Source organism: Neofelis nebulosa, chromosome 2 (assembly GCF_028018385.1).
Source record: "Neofelis nebulosa isolate mNeoNeb1 chromosome 2, mNeoNeb1.pri, whole genome shotgun sequence".
NCBI lineage: Eukaryota > Metazoa > Chordata > Mammalia > Carnivora > Felidae > Neofelis > Neofelis nebulosa.
The window spans coordinates 4,544,036-4,566,821 of NC_080783.1; the positions used below are offsets into that span (position 1 = coordinate 4,544,036).

At 50.0% G+C, this 22,786-nt stretch overlaps 1 protein-coding gene across 2 annotated transcripts in view; it reads left to right on the forward strand.

Annotated features, from left to right (window-relative positions):
• ASB18 (ankyrin repeat and SOCS box containing 18) overlaps positions 1-22,786 on the forward strand; it is a 51,919-nt gene that overhangs the window by 2,212 nt on the left and 26,921 nt on the right. For both annotated transcript variants that reach the window (XM_058700284.1, XM_058700274.1), the window contains exons 2-3: positions 1,575-1,842; positions 21,703-22,207. In XM_058700284.1, coding sequence (XP_058556267.1) covers positions 1,575-1,842; positions 21,703-22,207 — 773 coding nt within the window. The remainder of the gene's footprint in view (positions 1-1,574; positions 1,843-21,702; positions 22,208-22,786) is intronic.

Here is a 22,786-nt window from a genome sequence, read left to right on the forward strand (position 1 = left end):
TGAAGGGAGCTGCTGGGGTGGGTGGAGTTGGGCTGGGAACTCGGTGTGCCCCAGAGGATGGAGTCTGGGTGCTCCCCCGCTTCCTTGCCCTCCCTGGCCCGGGAAGTAGACTTCCCAGCTCAGGAAAACGAGTCCAGTCAGAACCAGGAGCAGGAATGTAGCCCACCGTTACCATCAGGGACCATATGCATCTATCCCCCTCCGAATCACGCCCGGTCTCCACCGGGAAGGGCCGCCCAAACCCGTGCGGGCCCACGTGCCAGGGCCCAGCTGGCCACCACCAGCCACTGCCGGGATGACAGGCACATCCCCCACCTAAGTGTGCAACAACCCTCGGGCTGGGCCTCGGGGACACAGGGCAGGCTGGAACCCCGCACTGCATGCAGGTAGGTAATTATGAGTGGTCTTTCAAAACCTGCTCAGCATGGGTCCCAGGAAGGAGGTGGCCTGTGAAAAGGGTCTCCTCTGCCGCTCATTACAGCCATGGTATCGATTCTTCCATCATTATCAGAAGGCATTCCTGCCATGTGAAATCCTGTCCCTTGAAGTGTATTCACCAGGGACTGCTTCCCCCATTTCCACAAGCGCTCCTGGCCGCTAACAACCTTCCATGGGCCTTTTGAAAGCCCAAAGTTTTCAGAGAAGTACAATGTGTAGCACCTGCTCCATTCATCCGTCAAGAAAGAGCAACCCGATACACACACGCGCACACGCACACACACAACCCTAAAAGGCGCAAAGAAACAAACCAGAATGGTGCTGAATGTGGACAGCACATCAAAGGGAGCTTCTGAAACCCAGTGGCTTCCAAGAGGACTAAACTTTCTAAGGCCTTTCCTTGAGCAACCTTGGTGCAGGGGGTCAGTTTGTTTCGCCGACTGTCTTCTCCCGCTAATGATAAAGGGATAAGTTTGGGGTTCAACGAGAGAGACCTGGATTCCAGAAAAATCCACAGCTCGCTTTCCTCCCTCAGGCTGTCCCTAATTCAGAGCCTGGGAAATGTGAACTCCTGGCTTACGTTCTCCCACCATCCACCTGCTTGGCCGGCTCTCCATTCCTCAATTCCTCGCCTCCTCCTCAGTCGCCCCCCTATTTGGCAAGACCCCTCTTGCTTCTCAATACGGTCCACTCCCTCCGGCTCGGTTTTGGCCCCTATTAGCCTTCTTTTTATTCCTTTTCTCCCTCCTGGGTCTTCATCTCCCTCTCCTGGGCCTGTGAGACTCTCCTCCCCACTTCCTACACTTCAGTTTTCCTGGAGATCTCTCTCTGCCCCTCTGCCTTTGTCTTTGCACCTGTCACCCTAGGGTGGGAGGTGGCCCTTCTCCTCTTCTCTTCTCTTGTCTTCTCTTCTTTCTCTGGGCGCCTAGCTAGATCTGTGCCTCTAGCTGGAACTCACTGGGGTTCTTGGTCCCAACCGGCTGCGTCTTTACATACCTCTGTACCGTCTATCTTTCTTTATGTACCTACGTGTCCACCCGGTAGCTACTTCTAAGAGATGGTTTCACGCTAGCTGGGCCTTAAGGGACACGGCCCCCCACCGGTCCCCCACTCACTGTACCTCTCCTCTCCCGCAGGCCTCTGGTCCCTGGAGTACAAGCGGGAGCTCACCACGCCTCTGTGCATCGCTGCGGCCCGCGGCCACACGGCCTGCGTGCGCCACCTGCTCAGCCGCGGCGCGGACCCCGACGCCAGCCCCGGTGGCCAGGGAGCCCTGCACGAGGCCTGCCTGGGGGGCCACACGGCCTGCGCCCAGCTGCTGCTGCAGCACGGCGCCGACCCCGACCTGCTCAGCGCCGAGGGCCTGGCGCCCCTGCACCTCTGCCGAACCGCCGCCTCGCTCGGGTAAGGACACGCGGCCCGGGCGGGGGCCACAGACCCTGACCCCATCCGGGGCCAAGGCTCCAGAGGCCGGCCACGCCCTCTGCCCCTGGCCCCGCCTCCAGGCCCCGCCCCAGACCCCGCGGCCTCCGCCCCTGGTCCCGCCCCCAGATCCCCAAGGCCTGCGCGGATCCTCAGGACCCAACGGGTCCCCGGCCCGGTCCCTGGACCCTGGACCCAGCCTCGTCCTGTGTCCCAGAATCCGGGACACACCTCGCGCCCTCACCGCACCCAGACTCGCGCCCCGGCCCCGGCCACCTCCGGGGTCCCCGCGGTCCGTCACGGCCCGCTCCACCTGGTCCCCCGCCCTGACCCCGGACTGCGACCCGCCCTCGGTCCCCACTCCCCACCACCCGCCCCAGACCCCGGCCCCCACCGTCAGCCCCAGACCCTAAGCCTCTGACCCCGGGCCCGGGACCCCGGATCGACCTGAGCGCCTACCCCAGCCCCTGCGTCGCGACTCATACCCGGAGCCCCTAGGACCCCAGACCCAGACCCCACCGCGCCCGGCAAAGTACTGGATCCTTCTTGCGGCCCAGACCCCCGGCCCCCAGTTCGCAGCCTTGGACCCCGGCTCCCCCGGACCCCCGGACCCCAGTTCGCAGCCCCGGACCCCAGACCCCGGCTCCCCGGGCCCCCCGGCCCCCAGTTCGCAGCCCCGGACCCCGACTCCCCCGGCCCTCCGGCCCCCAGTTCGCAGCCCCGGACCCCAGACCCTGGCTCTCCGGGCCCCCCGGCCCCCAGTTTGCAGCCCCGGACCCGGGCTCCCCCGGACCCCCGGACCCCCGGACCCCAGTTCGCAGCCCCGGACCCCGACTCCCCCGGACCCCCGGACCCCAGTTCGCAGCCCCGGACCCCGGCTCCCCCGGCTCCCCCTGTCCCCAGTTCGCAGCCCTGGACCCCGACTCCCCCGGAGCCCCGGCCCCCAGTTCGCAGCCCCGGACCCCAGACCCCGGCTCCCCGGACCCCCGGACCCCAGTTCGCAGCCCCGGACCCCGGCTCCCCCGGCTCCCCCGGACCCCAGTTCGCAGCCCCGGACCCCGGCTCCCCCGGAGCCCCGGCCCCCAGTTCGCAGCCCCGGACCCCAGACCCCGGCTCCCCGGACCCCCCGGACCCCAGTTCACAGCCCCGGACCCCGACTCCCCCGGACCCCCGGACCCCAGTTCGCAGCCCCGGACCCCGGCTCCCCCGGAGCCCCGGCCCCCAGACCCCGGCTCCCCGGACCCCCCGGCCCCCAGTTCGCAGCCCCGGACCCCGACTCCCCTGGACCCCCGGCCCCCAGTTCGCAGCCCCGGACCCCAGACCCCGGCTCCCCGGACCCCCCGGACCCCAGTTCGCAGCCCCGGACCCCGGCTCCCCCGGACCCCCGGACCCCAGTTCGCAGCCCCGGACCCCAGACCCCGGCTCCCCCGGCCCCCCGGCCCCCGGGCGGGTGTAATTAGCGCTTGATTGCGAGCGCGAGGCGGGAGGCGCCGCACCGAGGTAATGAGCGGGGTGATCACAGGCCTGCAGACGCCGGCGCTGACGAATGCTAAAAGGCCACTGGCGGCGTTGGAGGCTGAAAAATTAGGGTTTTTAATGATAATTTTATGCAGAATAATTGTCACAGTGTGACATAAATGGTTAGCTCCTCGGGCGGGGCCTCGGAGTCCCACAGGAAGCCGAGCTGTGCCCCGCGTTTTCGGGCGCCCGCCCAGGGCCCGGGGTTCGGGAAGTTCTGCAGCTGCCGGCCGACCCCCGCGGCTCCCCTTGCGGGGTGTCTGTCCCCGCGGGGCCCGCAAAGTCCCGGGAGAGGCAGGCGGCTTGCGTTTGCTCGTCGTGACACTCCGTCAGTCAAAATGGTCTGGTCGCTGCCCTCGGGGTTGCGATTTCTTGGCCTTCTATCACGGTGGTGGGGATTAACCAAAACCGCAGTCCGGAGAGCAGGCGGGGCCACCGGGCTCTCGGTGACCCAGGCGGGGCCACCAGCGACCAGTGTCACTCGAGATGAGAGCAGGGACTGAGAAAGACGGGAGAACCACCTGAGGGTGCCTGAAGGAAAAAATATGCCAACTATACGTATATGTTCTTTTACGTTTATTTACCTTGAGAGAGCGCCCACCTGCAGGAGCGGGGGAGGGGCCGACAGAGAGGGAGAGAGAATCCCAAGCTGGTTCAGCACAGTCAGAGGCAGAGCCCTACCGGGGACTCGATCTCACCAACCGTGAGATCGTGACCTGAGCCCAGATCAAGGGTCCCATGCTTGACCCCCTGAGCCACCCAGGCACCCCCTAAACATATACTTTTTAAAGCAGCTCTCCTCACGTGTCATTGGCATACAGTAAATTGCGCCTGTTTTTTTTTTAATTTTTTTTTTAACGTTTATTTATTTTTGAGACAGAGAGAGACAGAGCATGAACGGGGGAGGGGCAGTGAGAGAGGGAGACACAGAACTGGAAGCAGGCTCCAGGCGGTCAGCCCAGAGCCCGACGCGGGGCTCGAACTCACGGACCGCGAGATCGTGATCTGAGCTGAAGTCAGGCGCTTAACCGACTGAGCCACCCAGGCGCCCCGAATTGCGCCTGTTTTAAGTGCGCAATTTGATAAATCTGGACCTATGCATTCACGACAATATGCATTCACGAGATCATCCCCACAATCAAGGGAGTGAGCACACCCATCACCGGCAGACGTTTCCCTGCCCCACTGTTTTGCCCCTCCCCTCCTCCATTATTATCCCACTCATCTGCTTTTCTAGCCCTATAATTTAGTCTGAATTTGCCAGTGTTTTACATTTTATCTGGCTGCTTTCATGCAACGCGATTACTTGGAGATTCAGCATATTGTGCCGTGGATCCATAATTCACTCCTTTCCATTGCTGAGTGGTATTCCCCGGTACGGGACTGCCACAATGTGTTCATCCGTTCGTGTGTTGAAAGACACTTGATTGTTTCCAGTCTGGGGCTATTACAAATAAAGCTGCTATGAACATTTGTGTACTAGCCTCTGTCCGGGTGCCTGCTTCCATTCCTCCTGGACGTGTGCCTAGGGGTGGAATGGCTGGCCTGTAGGCGATTGAAAGATAACCTTTTCACAAACCGCCAAACTGTTTCCAAAGTGGTTGTGCCAAATTGCACTCCCACCAGCAGGGTACAAATGTTCTCGTTGTTTCACATCCTCGGTAGTGGTTGCTTATGGAAACTCTGTAACTGTAGACCTTCTAATAGGTGTGTAGAAATATCCTGTTGTAGTTTTGAGTTGCAATTCCCTAACGACAAGTGATGTTGAGCATCTTTTCATGTACCTATTTGACATCCATCGGTCTTCTTCAGTGAAGTGCCTGTTCAAATCTTGTGTCCCCCCTCCCTTTTTTTTTTTTTTACATGGGGTTGTTTTCTTAAAATCTGAGATTCCTTTATATACTCTGAATACAAGCCCCTCATCAGACATATAATTTGAAAATATTATCTGCCAACCTATGGGTTGTATTGTCTTCTCTTAAAAATGCCTTTTAGGAAAATAAATGCCTTTTAGGGGCGACTGGGTGGCTCAGTGCGTTAAGCATCTTCTCAATTTCAGTTCAAGTCATGATCTCACAGTCCTGAGATTAAACCCCCGCCTCAGGCTCCACACTGAGCACGGAGCCTGCTTGGGATTCTCTCTCTCTCTCTCTCTCTCTCTCTCTCTCTCTCACACACACACACACACACACAACATAAATAAACATTTTTTAAATGCCTTTTAAAGAATAGCAATTCTTAATTTTGGTGGAATCAGCTTGTCAATTTTTTTCTTTAGAAATTACCTTGGGTTATAATATCTTTAAATAAAAAAATCTTTGCCTAACCCAGAGTCACAAACATTTCCTCCTAAATTTTCCCCTATAAATTTAATAATTTTACATTTTGCATTTAAGTCTGTGACCCATTTTTTTGTTAATTTCTGCATATGGTGTGAGGTATAGATCGAAGATTTCTTCTTTGCATGCACATGTCCGAGTGTCCCGGCACCATTTGTCAAAGGGTCTTTCCTTTCTGCCCTGAATTGCCTTTGCACTTTTGTCTAAAATCAACTGACTACATGTGCATGGGTTTATTTCTGGACTCTCTGAAGTGTACACACAGGACAAAGCCTGACTGATTCAACTGGTAAAGAGCCACTCTTAAGTTCAGACCATTTATCACTTATGTACACCGTGAAAAGAGGACTGGCCAATGGTGCCAATGCCTCGTCCCACACACCAAGAAGGACAACTCCTGCCAAGACTTAGATCAGCAGGGCTTCAAGACCTTTGCTTGCACAGCCTGTGTGGATACACACAAGGTTACCAGAGCTCCGTGGTAGAGCCATTCCTCTATATTTGTCTTCTATTTTATTGGGCTGTTTGTCAATTTTGACATCAGTACCACATTGTATTGAATACTAGAGCTCTATAAGAAACCTCAAAGTCAGGTAGTGTAGGTTCTTAGGTGTCGTCCTTTGTCAAAGATGTTTTGGCTATTCTAGCTCCTTTGCATTTCCATGTAAGTTTGAAAACCATTTTGTCAATTTCTATTTAAAAAAAAAAGCTGCAGGGTTCTGGACTGGGGTCAGAATCAACCTTGAATCTCCCCAGTTGACCCATAGGTCAATCTATAGATTTGGGGAGAATGGACATAATAAACACAAGAAAGCTCTCCGTTCCTTTAGGTCTTTAATTTCTCTCTGCTGTGCTTCTTACTTTTCAGTGTACAGGGCTGGCACATATTTGTCAGATTTCTCCCTAAATATTTATTTTTGGTGCTTGGTAAATGCTATTTTTTATTGTAAATTTTTGATCATGTGTAGCTATTATACAAAATTAATAATTTATTTTTCCATATTGATCTTGTATCTTGGAGCCCTGTTAAGCTCACTAATTGTTCTCATAACTCATTGTAAGTTCCATAAGATTTCTATGCAGGCAGCCGTGTGATCTTTGAATAAACATAGCTTTACTTCTTCAGCTGATGCACTTTATTCTTTATCCTGCCTTATTGCACTGGCTAGTATCTCCAGGGCAATGATGAAGAGAAGTAGTAACAGCAGACAACTTTTCTTATTCCTGATCTTAGAGGAAAGCCTAAGTCTTTCACCATTAAGTAAGAGATTAGACATTGGATTTTTGTAGATGAACTTTTTCAGATTGAGAGAGCTCCCCTCTATTTCTAGCTTGCTGAGAGTTTTTATTATTAATGGATATCGAATTTTCTCAAATACCTTTTCTGCATATTTAGACATGATCATACAGTGTGTTTCCTAGTCTGTTAGTATAATGATTTATATTGATTGTTTTTCAAATGTTAAACCAACCTCGCCATCTTGAGATAAACTACACTTGATCATGAATATTATCCATTTTAATAAATTATTGGGTCTGATTAGCTGGAAAAATTTTACTATGTATCTATGTTCATGAGAGATATTGGTCTGTAATTTTCTTTTCTTGTAATGTCTTTATCTGGTCTTCATATCAGAGTGACACTGGCTTCAAAAATGAGTTGGAAAGTGTCTCTTCCTCAACCATTTTCTTGAAGAGCTGGTATAAAATTGTCATTATTTCTTTCTTAAATGTTTGGTAGTGGGGCACCTGGGTGGTTCAGTCGGTTGAGCATCTGACTCTTGATTTCACTTTGGGTCATGAACCCAAGGTCATGGGATTGAGCCCCATATTGGGCTCCATGCTCAACATGGAGCCTGCTTAGAATTCTCTCTCACTCTCTCTCTCTCTCTCTCTCTCTCTCCCCCCCCCACCCCTACTCACCCACTCCCTCTCTAAAAAAAAATTAAAAATATATTTGGTAGCATTCATCAATGAAGCAATCTGGGCCTGGAGTTTTCTTTATGAGAAGGTTTTTAACTATTAATTCAATTTCTTTAATGGCTATTGTACTACTGAAAATATTTCTTCTTGGGTGAGCTTTGATAGCTTGTATCTTTCAAGAAATTTATCTCTTTCAGCTATGTTGTTGAATTTATTGACATAAGTTGTTCTTTATTATCCTTTTAATCTTTTTTTTTAATTTTTTTTTAACGTTTATTTATTTTTGAGACAGGGAGAGACAGCATGACAGGGGAGGGTCAGAGAGAGAGGGAGACACAGAATCTGAAATGGGCTCCAGGCTCTGAGCTGTTAGCACAGAGCCTGACGCGGGGCTCAAACTCACAGGCCGCAAGATCATGACCTGAGCTGAAGTTGGATGGTTAACCAACTGAGCCACCCAGGCACCCCTTAATCTTTAGCTATAGTATTATCACCACTCTCATTCATGATATTGGAATTCATTATATTGTTTCTTTTCTTTTCTTCCCTGATCAGTCTTGTTTTTTATTTCATTGGGTTTTTTTGTTTGTTTGTTTACTGTTTTCTATTTCACTAACTTCCACTATGGTCTTTATTATATTTCCTTCTTTGATTACCTTGAGTTTCATTTGCTCTTCTTCCAGTTTCTAAAGATAGAAACTAATGTCATTGATTTGATGATTTTTTTTTTTTACTTTCTAATATAGGCATGCTTTTGGTGTTGTACATGTCCCCCTGTGTATTACTTTAGCTAACTCCTGCAATGCTAACGTTATATTTTCATTTTCAATCTATTTTAAATTCTTTCTAATTTGTCTTTGGATTTTTTTCTTTGAACCATAGTTATATAGAAGTGTGTTATTTAGTTTTCAAATACTTGGGTATTTTCCAGATATCTTTCTAGTATTGATTTCTAATTTTATTTCCATGTGGTAGGAGAACTTACTTTGTATCTCTTTACTCCTTTTCAATTTGAGTCTTCTTTTATTATCCAAAATATATTCTGTCTTAGCAAATGTTCCATGTACACTAGACAGGAATTTGTATTCCACAGTTATTGAGAGGGGTGTGAGAGGAGTGTTCTATATATGCCAAATGAGTCAAGATGCCTAGCGCTGTCATTTAAGACTTCTATACCTTTCTGTTTTCTGCCTACTTGTCTTACAAGTTATTGAAAGAGAAGTGTTGAAATCTCTGACTATAATCATTTTGTCTATTTCTCTCTATAGTTCTATCAGTTCTTGCCTCAAATATCTTTTTTTTTTTTTAATTTTTTTTTTCAACGTTTTTTATTTATTTTTGGGACAGAGAGAGACAGAGCATGAACGGGGGAGGGGCAGAGAGAGAGGGAGACACAGAATCGGAAACAGGCTCCAGGCTCCGAGCCATCGGCCCAGAGCCTGACGCGGGGCTCGAACTCACGGACCGCGAGATCGTGACCTGGCTGAAGTCGGACGCTTAACCGACTGCGCCACCCAGGCGCCCCTTGCCTCAAATATCTTGAAGCCTTGTTATTAAGTACACAGATGTTTAGCATTATTATGTAGAACTGACCTCTATCATTATGAAAAGATATCTTTATCTCTGGTTTTATTCTTTGCTCTAAAATCTACTAAGTCCCCTATTAATATATCTAGTTGATGTTAATATAGATTTCTCTTGAATGGTGTTATCATAGTATATATTTTTCCATCTGCATGAGTTATCTATTGCTGCATAAAAAATCACCAAAAACTTAGAGACTTAAAACAACACGCATTTCTTATCTCAAAGTTTCTGTGGGTGAAAGTTTGGAAATTGCTTAGCTAGGTTCTCTACTTCAGAGTCACTCACAAGACTGCAATCAAGATGTCAACAAGGGCCAGGGTTTCATATGAAGGATCAACTGGGAAAGAATCTGCTGCCAAACTCATATGATCATCAGCAGAATTCAGCTCCTCAGGGACTGTGGACTGAAGGTTTTCTTGCTGACAAATGATTGAAGGTCAACCTCAGTTTTTGCCTTTATTTTTAAAGTAGATTTCTTGGGGCACCTGGGTGGCTCAGTCGGTTAGGCATCCGACTTCGGCTCAGGTCATGATCTCACGGTCCGTGAGTTCGAGCCCCGTGTCAGGCTCTGTGCTGACAGCTCGGAGCCTGGAGCCTGCTTCAGATTCTGTGTCTCCCTCTCTCTCTGACCCTCCCCTGTTCATGCTCTGTCTCTCTCTGTCTCAAAAATAAACATTAAAAAAAATTTTTAAAAATAAATAAATAAATAAAGTAGATTTCTTGTTGGCAGCCTGTAATTGGATCTTTTTTTAAAATCCAATCTGATAGTCTGCCTTTTAATTGGATGTTTACATCATTTACACTTAATGTGATTTTGATATGGCTAGGTTCAAATCAAACATCTTGCTATTTTTTTCAATCCATTCTTTGTTCACTGTATCTTCTTTTTTCTACCTTCTGTATTAATTAAGGAATTTTTATGATTCCATTAGTCTCCTTTTTTGACTTATTCTATAAAAATTTTGTTGTGTTATTTTAGTGGTTGCTTTGGGGTTTATAGTGTATACATCTATATCTGCCTGCTCTCAAGTATTAACTATACTATTTCATATAGAGTACAACAGCATACTTCCATTTCTCTCCTCCTAGCCTTTGTGTTAATGGTATCACATATTTTACTTACAATTCCTGAAATAAATTTTGTCTTGTTTTAATAGCCCATACTCTTTTAAATATATTGAAATAATAAGAAAAAAGTTTGTATGTTTACCCAGGTAGTTCTTATTTCCAGTTTCCTTCATCTCTTTGTAGAGATCAAAAATTTCACCTAGTATCATTTTCCTTCTGCTTGAAGGACTTTCTTCAACATTTCTTATAGTGATGAATCCTTTCAGTGTCTGTGTGTTTGAAAAAGTCTTTATTTCACCTGAATGTTTGAAAAGTGCTTTTTTAGGTAGAGAATTCTGGGTTGCCAGGGTTTTTTTTTTTTTTTCTTTCAGTGTTTTAAACACATAGCTCCACTGTCTTTCAACTTAACATTTTTTAGTGAAAAGTCTTCTGTCTTCTTTATTTTTGTTCTTTTGTAATAATGCCCTTTCCCCAGCTTAAAATTTTTCTCCTTATCACTGATTATAAGCAGTTTGGTAATAATGTATTTTGACGTAGTTTGTTCATGTTTCTTGTCCTTGAGATTCCTTGAGTTTCTTGGACCTGAGAGCTTATAATTTTCATCATATTTGGAAAAATTTTGGTAGTTATTTCCTCACATTTCTTCTGTATGATCCCCTCCTCTCTTTCAGGGACTCCAATTACACGTATATGACACCATTTTAAGTTGTTCCACAGCTCACTGGTGCTGTCATTTTTTTTTTCTTCTGCAATTGGTTTATCTTTTGTTCTAAAATACCTGATCTGCCATTATTCCCATCTAATGTATTTTTCATCTCAGACATTATGGTTTTCAACTTTAGAAGTCCAATCTTAGGTCTTTTTTGTATCTTCCACACCTTTACTTAATATGTTCAACCTTTTCTCTAGCTTCTCAAACATACGGAAATGGTCTTAATAACGATTTTAAAGTTCCTGTCCACTAATTCTATCATCTGGGTCAGTTTTAGTTGACTGAGTTGTTGTTGTTTTTTCTCTTTATCTTATCAGGTGCTGGATATTTTTCTATACCTATCAATATTTTTGATCTCTACTCTGAAATGTAAAGTTACTTAGAAACACTTTGATCCTCTTGGGTCTTGCTTTTAAGCTTTGTTAGGCAGGATCAGAGCAGTGTTAAGACTAAAGTTAATTTTTTCCCTACTACTGAGACCACACCCTTCTTAGTAATCTAACCATGCCCCATTATATATGCGGTTTTAAACCCTGGTTGTTGAGAACAGACACTATTCCTGAACTTCTACATACCATGGGTATGATTCCCTCTCTTTTGGGGTGCTATTTCTCCAGTCTTGAGCAGTTCCTTCACACACACACAGTAATCAATACTCAACTGAATACGCAAGGGGACACTCCGCAAAGTTCTTTCTCTGTGAAGACACCCCCTGCCCAGTACTCTGCCTCGCAAACTCTACCTGCCTTGGCCTCCCCAGACCCCTATATCTATCTCCTCAACTCTGAGAGTCACTGGGCTCTGCCTGGGACCTCTTCACTGTGTCCCACTCTGGGAGCCCAGAGTCCCTTTGGGAGGTCAAGAAATTCAGTGTTTGCCAATCATGTTGGTAAGTTCAAACCTTGTGATCCATTTCTATCCTCAGCTGCAGGCATTCTCTACTTTCTAGCTTACCTTTAGTGAAAGCTGGGTGAAAGGCATTTGGAAATTCTCTGTGCTATCTTTGCAACTCTTTCCATAAATTTAAAATAATTTAAAAATAAAAAGAGTTTTAAAAACTAAGTTTGCTTCACACCTTAGGTTCCAGCCTCCCGCTTTACAGTATCAGAAAAATACTGCTTTTTACTAAGAAATGAGAAAGAAACACCTACTCAGAGCACAAAATATTGTGAATTCCATCAATAGCTCTTCTGACAAGCCAACAAGCTCACATCTGGATGTCATAAAGAGCTGAGATATATGCAGACCGTTAGGGCTACAGCTTATCCACTGTGTGATAGAAACTAATTTCCTGGCTTCAGGTGGTTTTTCAGAAATCATAAAGGTCCAGGACATTGTTTAATAAGGACTTTTCAAATGCCTTTGTATTAACATGGAGCTTTTTAAACCTCTTTTCTTTTGTCTTCCTCTTTCTCCTCCTCCTCCTCCTCTTCTTCGCATCCCTCGTCCGCCTCTATGTGTCTCTCCGTATGAATCTTTCTCCCTGGTGATTTAATTTGACAGTCTTGACTTATTTAAATCCTGGTTTTTGGGGGAAAGTTTGAGATAAGTGATGAATATACCAGAAGTTCAGGCAGAACTATGCAACAGCTGACTTAGAATCCCTTCGATATCAATGATTATAATGGAAAATGCTTGCGGATTCCATTGAACACCTCTACAATAACATAGCCAACTACCTTGAAGGATAAAAAGGTAATAGATGTCAGAAAGGGCTTGGGGTTTCGACCACAGCTTTTCAGCTCTAAAGAGTCCCCCTAAAGTTAGACTCCGAGGAGGTCTGGCTTCAGGTAGTATAAACATATTATCACTTTGACAAGAAAGAGCTACCTTCTCCAGAATCTTTTTATACATAGTAGATTTTAGGTCATCCTTAATTTTTTTACCTTACAGTAGAGAGGGGGTCGTTGACCTACATACAGAGCCATTTCATTTTCTTACTCTTGATGACAATGGTCTCCACACCTCGGGACCCACTTCTGCTCCAACCCCTTTTAGTCAGCAATTCACCATGGGTGCAGGACTTTAAAACCTTTGAGTCTCTGAGTTCCTGGGATTAAAAAAGAAAAATTATCTGTGCTTCCTTCCAACCAGCAAGCTTCAGAATTCAGAATTCAACACACAAAAAAGGATATCAGAGCTTTAATCTAGGAGCCTTTTGAAGAGATTTTCCCAAAAAGAAAAGTTCCAGTAAAGTTACTCTCTTCACGTTAGTAGCCTGCTTGTCAGCCTCGCCCTATTTATTATCAGACTCCTCTCCTTGACCCTCTTTTTTAAATCTGAGATAATTAAAATGAGAAAAGGATGAGTAGAAGCCTGATTCTTTTTTTCCCCCCCTGTCTGAAGTTAACTTGCTTTAAACGGAAGTGAGGAAGACCTCCTTCCCTCATGAGCATATCAGTAAAAAGCATGCATGTTTACTTTTTTTGTCCCGGTTGGATTAATTTAACTTGGTAAAGAAAATCATTCAGAATCCAGCGCCAGACCTGTGGAAGCAGCTAATCTCCTTAACAATCACCGAAGAGAACTATTGGACAATGCTTTTCTAGTTAAGACGAGGCAAGCTGAAATCCAGGCAGAGAGAAAGAAAGTATGACTTTTCCCGAGGCAAGAAAGGCACTCTCTGGCCAGGTTCAAGCAGAGATAACTGTTCAAAGTCCTCGCACCAACTCCAAATGTCTCCACAGGAGGTTTACCTACACAAGGTGCCAGGCTCATGGGTGTTGATACATAATCCGGAAAACTGTGTGCTCTTTCCACACCCCAGAGGAGTGGTTGATTTATTGAGGGGAGGACACATGGCCTGATTCAACAGGAGTCTGAAGCATCAGAAGGATATTAAAGAGCAAGGTGTCATAGAGGGGCCGCCCCCATCGGGTGATTTGATATTGGTAGAACTTCACGCATTCCTGAACACTTCCAACAGTCTTACTTCCGATGGTCCTCCAGCAAGCCCGCAAGGCATGAGAATCCCCAATCTACAGACCAGGAAACTGAGTCCCATCGAGGGCCCATGTTTTGCAAGTAAGGTGGCACACAGTGGAAATTGCCAAAAGCCAAGTGTTGGAAGAGACACCAATGCTGAACGATCACCTCTCCCTTGTTCACCTAAGTTCTTTTCACACACCCTGTACAGTCGGGAAGTCCCTGCACATCTCCAGCCAGCACCTTCCAGACATGTTCTATTACAGGTGTCTATGCCCCTTCCCTGACCCTTGATGGCCTCTCAGGTAGATTCGTCAGCTTTCGGATCATTTGCCAAGTCCCATTTGAAAACCTACAACCCACTGTCAGGAATTAGAAGAGGCAATGGAAGCCAAGTCAAATGGAAGCCAAGGCAAAAGCCTTGATCAGATGCAAATATGCAAATATGCAAATGGCCAAGATGCAAACAAAAAAGGCGTTCAACATCACTAATCATCAAGGAAATGCAAATTAAAACCACCAGGAGGGGCGCCTGGGTGGCTCAGTCGGTTAAGCGTCCAACTTCAGCTCAGGTCATGATCTCTCGGCTCCTGAGTTCGAGCCCTGCGTCGGGCTCTGTGCTGACAGCTCAGAGCCTGGAGCCTGCTTTGGATTCTGTGTCTCCCTCTCTCTGCCCCTCCTGCTTGTGCCCTCTCTCTCTCTCTCCCTCTCAAAAATGAATACACACTGAAAAAAAAATTTTTTTTAAACCACGAGGAAAAATTTCCTGCTTCACACCCATCAGAGTGGCTAAAGTCGAAAACACCGACAAATACTGAATCTCACCAAGAGTGTGGATCAGCCAGAACTCTTGTACTTTGCATAATAATACAATCACTTCACTAATATGTTCAGCAATTTCTTTTAAAGTTAAATATACACCTGCCAGCTCTTCCACTTCTACGTATTTACCCAAGAGAAACGAGAACATATGTCCATGAGAAGACTTACACAAAGATGTTCACAGCAGCCTTATCCATAATAGCCAAAAAACAGAGATACCCAAATGCCCATCAATATCAATAGAAGAGGGAATTTGGAAATTGTGGTATATCCAGACAATTAAATATGACTCAGAAATAAAAAAAAAAAAATTAACGAGTTACTCACACACACAACGATATGATGAATGTCAAAGACATTATGCTGAGCAAAAGAATCCAGACACCAAAAAGGAGAAAATTCTAGAGAACTAACCCATGAGAGAGATCAGAACAGTGATTGCCTGTGGGTGAAGCATGGCAGCCAACACAAAGAAACTTCTGGAGACAGCGAAATATTCTACATTTTGATTGGAATGTCATTTACACAGGTGCATTCCTTTGTCGAAATGTATACAACTGTAGTCTTAAGACCTATGCAATCCTCCATATGCAAAGTTTACTTCACCTTAAAAATTCGTACATACCTGCATACATAAAACTTTTCTCTCATCCAGGTGTTGATGAAGGGATGCTGGTGAAGATTCTAGAAAGTTAGATACTACTTCAGGGGCAAGTGGGGCACACAGTGGAGATGACTTCACAAAGTCTGTTCCTTAAATCATTTCTCAGTTTGCCAAAATGCAGGGTTTCGCTTGCAGTCCAGGGAGAATGTGCCCACAACATCATCACCAGCCACAACCATCCGTCACTTCAGAAAAAATTTAAGTGGTGGCCATTGCTCAGAGAGAAACTGTAAGGATTGAAATGGCCGGCTGGTCTCTCTCTCAATCTCCCCCCTACCCTTAAGGATTTGTCCATTCACATCAGCCCTTTCAACTGTAAACATTTATGCCTGATAGTCTCACAGCTTAGCATCTCGGAAGAAAGGGAAAGAGAAGAAAACACAGAACAGAAAGGGGCAGGTGGCAGGTCCCCAAAGGAGAGCCTCAGCAGAAGGCCAGGGAAATAAAGTGGAACAGCTCCTCCATCAAAGTCTTGGGGCAGTGGCTTCCCCGTCCCTCATTCGGAGCCAGCTGGGGAGTCTATCCACAGGAGGGAAACTTCTTGCAATGGCTTCATTAGAAAACACGGCTGTATTTTCTTCCCAAGTCTCTCCCCCACGTCCCCTGCCCCCCACAGGCTGGCACTTGCCCAGCACCCAGACAGTCGCTCCCACCCCCACCCATGGACCCCGCCCTGGGGCTCCAATCACCCTGCCCCCGGGGAAGTGTCTCCAGCCCATCAGCCCGCATGGCAACCCTGAGGAGGAAATGGAGCAGCAATGATGATCCAACAAGACTGCTTCATAACACTCCCTGCGTATGTCATCTCGCATGAAACCCCTTCTGCCTGTCAGAGGGACTGGCCGGCAATCGCGTAAGGAGAAGGGCGAAGGCAGCCAGGACTGTCCAAGGACTCCAGCGACCCCCAGCGATAGAAAACACGGTTCCATGTTTTGGTGGTTGCCGGATCATGAAGCTGTCCAGTGATAGCTGGGGTTCCCATCTCAAGCAGGGTGTGCTGGCTGTGGGGTCACCGTCATCTCCCACGTCCCTAACCTTGAGATCATTGCCCAGACCTCAAAAACTGAATCCAGCTGGAGAAAATGGGAGCTTGCGTGCAGAGCTGCTGGTGTGGCCGGGTGAGAAGCAGGCTGCTGTTACCTGCCCCACGGACCAAGTCCACGAGGCTGGTGACCTCCCCTGCCTTGTCCTGCCTTCTGGGTCTTGCAGCAAGTTTATCCAGAAATTCTTGTGAAGCGCTCAGAGAAGACACACTTCTCCCCGCCCTGAGGGGCTGCATGGAAGATGTTCTCCACTTCCCGAAAGAGTGGATCCATGACTGAATGAAAAGTTCAGAAGTAACTTCTGGAAAATGCCTAGCACGGTGCCTGGCTCAGAGAGAGAGTTTAACAAATGATACGGCAGGTGGGTGGCCTGACGGACAGCTCTGAAGCCAGAGTAGTTGAGATCTCCACCTTGCCACTTCCTGCCCGTATGGCCCTCATGCAAGTCACTGGTCTTTTAAGCCTCAAGTTTCCCACCTGCAAATTCCACCTACCATGCAGATTTGTTGCAAAAACTACAGATAACCTTTTTAAAAAATAACTTCAAAGATCAAGTACTAGAGACCTCTCAGCTCAGATCCAGAGGCTGTGAAATACCTCCTTTGAAAGCTTTGTATAGACTGAGTAATGTTGGGGGGGGGGGGGAACGCCTGGGTGGCTCGGTCGGCTAAGCGTCCGACTCTTGATTTCGGCTCAGGTCATGATCTCATGGTTTGTGAGTTCGAGCCCCAAGTTGGGATCCACACTGACAGTGTGGAGCCTGCTTGGGATGCTCTCTCCTCTCCTTCTCTCTCTGACCCTCCCCTGCTTACTCATGCGCACACTCGCTTTCTCAAGAATAAAAAAAAAAAAAAAAAAAGACGAGTAATGGGGAGGAGGGGGGCAGATGATGGCCAGCGTTGAGCAGGCCCGGCCTCACAAAATGCAGCGAGGCTTGGCGGGTCGTGTCAACGGGGAAGAGAGCAAGTAAACAGCAGAAAAGCATTCTTGTGGACTTCTGCACCTGGGAGATTGCCGGGCGCTGCCTCAGGAAGATGCTGGAAGGTAGATGGGAGCTGTGTGTCGGACGTGGGCTCAGAGTCCTACTTCCCCACTTAGAAATAAGTTAAAATGACATTAATCCAACAGCCCTCGATGGGCTCGTCTTTATTAACTCCTGCCTTGTGGCTCGAGCTCCTTTTTCTGTGTCCTGCCAACCTCAGGCCGCTGTAACAGCCTGTCACCACAATCATCATCAAAGACGGCGATGAGGGATGGGGGGTGTTAGTGTTTGCCCAAGCTGCTTTGTATCAGAGGCTGTTCAGACAATACAGTGTCTCCTTAATCCCCGTAAGACAGAGACAAGTCGTTCTGGCAGGCCGAGATGAGAATGTACCCTTGGTTCCTGACAGAGGCCGTCTACACCGGCCCCAGGCCTTCGTGAGTCGCCTGTCAGGACAGCAAGAATCTGCCCTCAGAGGAGAGGACTCAGCCGAAGCTGGGCTGCCCACACAGTCGAACCAAAGCTTAGGTGCTGCTGTCCTCGTTGGGCCATTTCTTCTCCACTAGAGACACTGACACGTACAAGGTCAGGTCCGGGAGGCCCCCGAGACTGTTCTCACTTTATCACCACCCCTGCCCTGTCCTTCAGACTCACCCTCTCGGAGGTACTCGGTACATACTTCCTGAGATCGCTGCTTATACCCGGACAGGGCAATGGAAAATCTGAGCGCGTTCTGGGACCCTGGAATGCTAGCCATTTCTGAGACTCCGTGAACTGTTGCTGTGGCTGGTGGGGGATGGGTTTGTTATCATCAACCTCCGTTGTTCCTGTTTCGAGCCATAACTCTGATCCATTACGGAAATTTCGAAGATACGGACAGGCAAAAAGGAAAGAAAAGCGTCCCTCGCCCCATCATCCACAGGTAAACACACACCGGCCTATACATTTCTAGGTTTGTTTCTCTCTGTGCCTGTATGTATCTGGTTTTTAAAAAAAACAAGACTGTTCAGTGCTGTTTTGTAACCTAATCTTTTCCCATAACCACTGCAAATAGCTTTCCGTGTCATTAAACAGGCTCCCACACCTTCATTTTCGATGACTGCCCAGTGAGCGCCAGCAGAGATGTGTGCCTCAGTCAATTGTTTGTGTTGTTTTCTCTCGTGCGTGTGGTCTGCAACTTACCCCGCTACCTGCTCGAAGGAAGTGCCCAGATTTAGCCAATTAGAGCTCTTCATTAAAAATGAAAAGGGCACCCGCAGCCCTCCGGAGGATGGGCTGGTTGCCCTCGTTCTTCTGAAAGGTATCTTCGTTGCAAATAGCAACTTGGACATCAGCCAGTTAGGCTCTGGACGTGGAAGAGAGGCCGGGTTGTATTTCCCGGTGGACTTCTTTGGAGAAGCTGGGCGGCTTTAAAAAAAAAAAAAAATAGTAGAAGGAAATGTTTTTGCCATTGTTTGTGAGCGCACACAGGCTCAGCGGCAAAATGAGACGGAACCCTTGATTTCTAACCTCCTGCTGCAGTGTTCAAAATGCCTCCCAGAGAGGCAAAGAGGAAGCTGATCTGAAGCACTCTGATTGTGAAATTTGCATCCTCTCTTAGCTGGTTATTGTCCCCAAGGACATTTCACATCAAATTGTACTTGTTTGTAAAGATTTTTCACCCAAGACAGGCCACCCCTCAAGATAACTGCTGATACGGAGGCTAGAGAAATAGAAGGAATTAGAAAGGCCGAGGGTCCCGGGGCAGAAATATACACGGATTTAAGGGCAGCCACTTCCAGCCTGGAAACCCTCGACGGATGATCTCGGTTCAGCCCCCCAGCTACGTACGTAACAGGAAAAAAGAGCAGCGCCATGAAGGAACGCTGAAAGACGTTCATTAACGAGATGCACTAGTCCAACGCGCTTTCAGGGAATACCAATCGTGGGCTAGCTCTGCGACGGGCACCAAAGAGCAGAGACAAATAAAATCCCCATCTCTACACTCAAGGAGCCGGCGGCCTCAAGAGAGGAGCCAAACGTGCTGATGAACACTGGAAACGTGGTGTGATAAATGCTCTGCCCCGAGGTAAATGACAACACAGAGGTATGAGCCTCTGCTGGTAGCACCGGGAAGGCGTCGGAGAGGAAGAGGAGGGGAAGAGAGGAGTGCGTGCGCCATCCGGTGAGGCACAGCCTCCCAGGAAGGAGGCGCCTGTGCAAAAGGCATGAGGGTCCTGTCACAGCAGATGTGTTCTAAGAACCACACCTGCCCGGCACAGGATGGAGCACCAGGGAGTAAAGCTGGTGAGGTCCACCGGAGCTGGGTCAGGCCACTGGCTCGAACCTGAAAGGCTCTTTCTGGGTAGAACGGAGCAGGGGGCAAATTTAGAGTCTGTGGCAAAGGCCTAGGCGAGAAATGATATGGTCCTCAACAAAGGGCAGTGAGATGGGGAATGGAGGGAGGAAGCATTTCCGGGGAAGATAAAGAGGTGGAGTCCACGGGGCTGAGCGACCGGTGGAAGTGTGGGGCAGCTGGGTGACAAGGGAAAGGCAAAGAACACATCACTTACAGAGCGAGACCCCCACGGAGGCAGAAGAGGACCACACCTGGGGGCAGACGGTCGAGAGGGACTCCCTTCGCCAGACACACGGAAGAAGGACAGAAAGATCGTTGCAGAAACGGGTTCTAGCAAATGTGTGTCACTCACGGGCAGAAGGTAGGACGGGTGGCCGCTCCTGAGAGAGCCCAAGCTCTGAGTGAAGCAGGACTGGATGGCTGACGGGGAGGAGAGGAGAAACAGCGCCTCCAACACTGAATTGTTGGGGAACACAAGCTCCCCGAGGACCAGGGGGCCTGGGGGCCTGTATCTGAGAACCGGGTCTCCTCCAGTGGCACCCAGCAGCCACATGGGGGACAGCAGGTGGATGACCGTGGGGCTCAACGTGGAAGACACGGCCCCTTGGGTCCCCTCGGTTCCAGGGAGCCAGGATGCCAAGAGAGTGGCCACAGCCCCACCCAGGAAGGAAGGAAGCCAGGCAGGGCTGAGAGATGAGGAGCCTAGGACTCAAGTCTCGGCAGACCAGGGATGAGAAGGGGACCCACAGGCCTGGACCAGCCAGCAGGAGCGGAGGCTTGGCCTGAGGCCGGCATGCTGGAGTGTTTGACTCCAAAGGTGAGGCAAACACATTAACGGCCAGGTCGGGGAGCTGACCTGGGAGCAGGTGTCTGAGGTGGGGCTGGTGTTTTGGCAGTGTCCACGAGAGACAAAGGTCAGCACAATGCAGGACTGGCCTCCTGCTTTCGGGGAGAGCTTCCCACTAGCGTCCGAGGCCCAAGGTCCAGCATGAGCCTTGCCTGGTCATCAGCCTGCCGTCCCCGCTTAGGTAGGAGTCTGGGGTTCTCTCTCCTGGGAGAGGCACTGATGCCTGGGTAACAGGACACTCTGGGGATCCAGTCGGTGAACGTGGAGGCAGCCCAAGACACCCACCTCTGGGGGGGACCGCAGGGTCTTGTGGGCGTCTCGAGTCCCCAGGAGACCACTGGGGTCTGCACTCACATGGGTGCAGCCAAGATCCACAGTCTCCAAGGGCAAGTCTGATTGAAACAAAGGTAGCCCCACAATTAGGCATGTTCCACCTAGCTTGCAGCCCTGTAGGAGGACCCCCCAGTGCCAGTCCGTGTCAGTGCCTTGAGGGACGGATGGATTCCCTCTGCGGGAGCGCGGCGAGCCTTGCCTCGCACGGTCACCAAAGCTGCGTAGCTTACAGGGTTACCTGCCGGCTGCTGCGGAAGAGCCCGCCGGTCTAGGGGACCCTCCTTAGCACCAGGCCTCCCAAGCCCTCTGTGACCGCCAGCCATGACAAAGAGCCCAGGTAGTTAGTGCTTCGGGCACTGTCGTTTGAACCACATTACCCTCCAAAGTAGCACGTGGATCCTGAGGAAACGTTGCTAGCTATTTCCACCATTTGCAACTGGTTGGCCCCACCCCCACCCCGGTCTGCCAAAATCTCATTTTTTCTCCCCAGCTCAGTCTCGACTCCCATAGCCTGGGCACGGGACGGCCGAACTCGGGTCCTTTCTCTCAGGGCCGCCCCCGCCCCTCGCTTTCCACGAAGTCAACTGGCGCTGGGGGTGGCAGCGGCAGCCAGGGTGCGGTGGGGCGGGGCGGGACAGGGCGCAAGGGCGTGGCAGGGGGCGTGGCAGGGGGCGGGGCGGGGCCTTCGGGGGTCGCGCCCCCGCCCCGCCCCGCGCTGACCGGGCCTTGGCCTCCCCGCAGGTGCGCGCAAGCGCTGCTGGAGCACGGCGCCTCGGTGCAGCGCGCGGGCGGCGCGGGCCGGGACACGCCGCTGCACGTGGCGGCCCAGCGCGGCCTGGACGAGCACGCGCGCCTCTACCTGGGCCGCGGCGCGCCGGTGGACGCGAGGAACGGCCGCGGCGAGACGGCCCTGAGCGCGGCGTGCGGCGCGGCGCGGCGGCCCGACGAGCACGCGCGCCGCCTGCGTCTGTGCGCGCTGCTGCTGCGGCGGGGGGCGGCGGCGGACGCGCGCGACGAGGACGAGCGCAGCCCGCTGCACAAGGCCTGCGGCCACGCGCTCCCGGGCCTGGCGCGCCTCCTGCTGCGGCACGGCGCCGACGCGGGCGCGCTCGACTACGGCGGGGCCTCGCCGCTGGCCCGCGCGCTGCAGACCGCAGCCTTCGCCGCGGAGGCCGCGTCGCAGCGCACGGTGCAGGCGCTGCTCAACCACGGCTCCCCCAGCGTGTGGCCCGACGCCTTCCCCAAGGTAAGGGGGCCCCCCCGGGGACGGGCCTGCGGCGGGGCTCGCGCCGCTTCTCAGATTCAAGGGCCCAGCAGCCCTACCCGCGCCACCCCCCCCCCCCCGTCCATATGCAACTTCTGATGGGGGGGGGGGGGTGTGCATGTCTGACAAACTCCCGGGTGAGGCCGAGGGTGCTGGTCTTGGGACCACACTTAGAAGAGCAGGACCCAGAAGCCTCCTGGCCGGAGTCACTAGAAAATTAAGTTGTTTGGGGCGCCTGGCTGGCTCAGTCTGTAGCGCATGGGATTCAGTCCCAGGGTGGCGAGTTCAAGCCCCACCCTGGGGGAGCCTACATTAAAAACGAAAAAAGGAAAATTAAGTTGCCAACCTGACTGTATCCGTCCATAGTAGTTACCTGGCGATGCCAGGCACTAAGTTCCACGACGTCATCATGGCCCAAAATATTTTGGCAGGTTACCTCTTGGTGTAATTGGTAAACAATAGGTATGGGTCTCCTGTGGGATCTGAAACGAAATACCCACTCTGACCACCTACCTTACCGATGAGATTAAGGAAAGCACTTCACACTGTTTGCAGATCTCT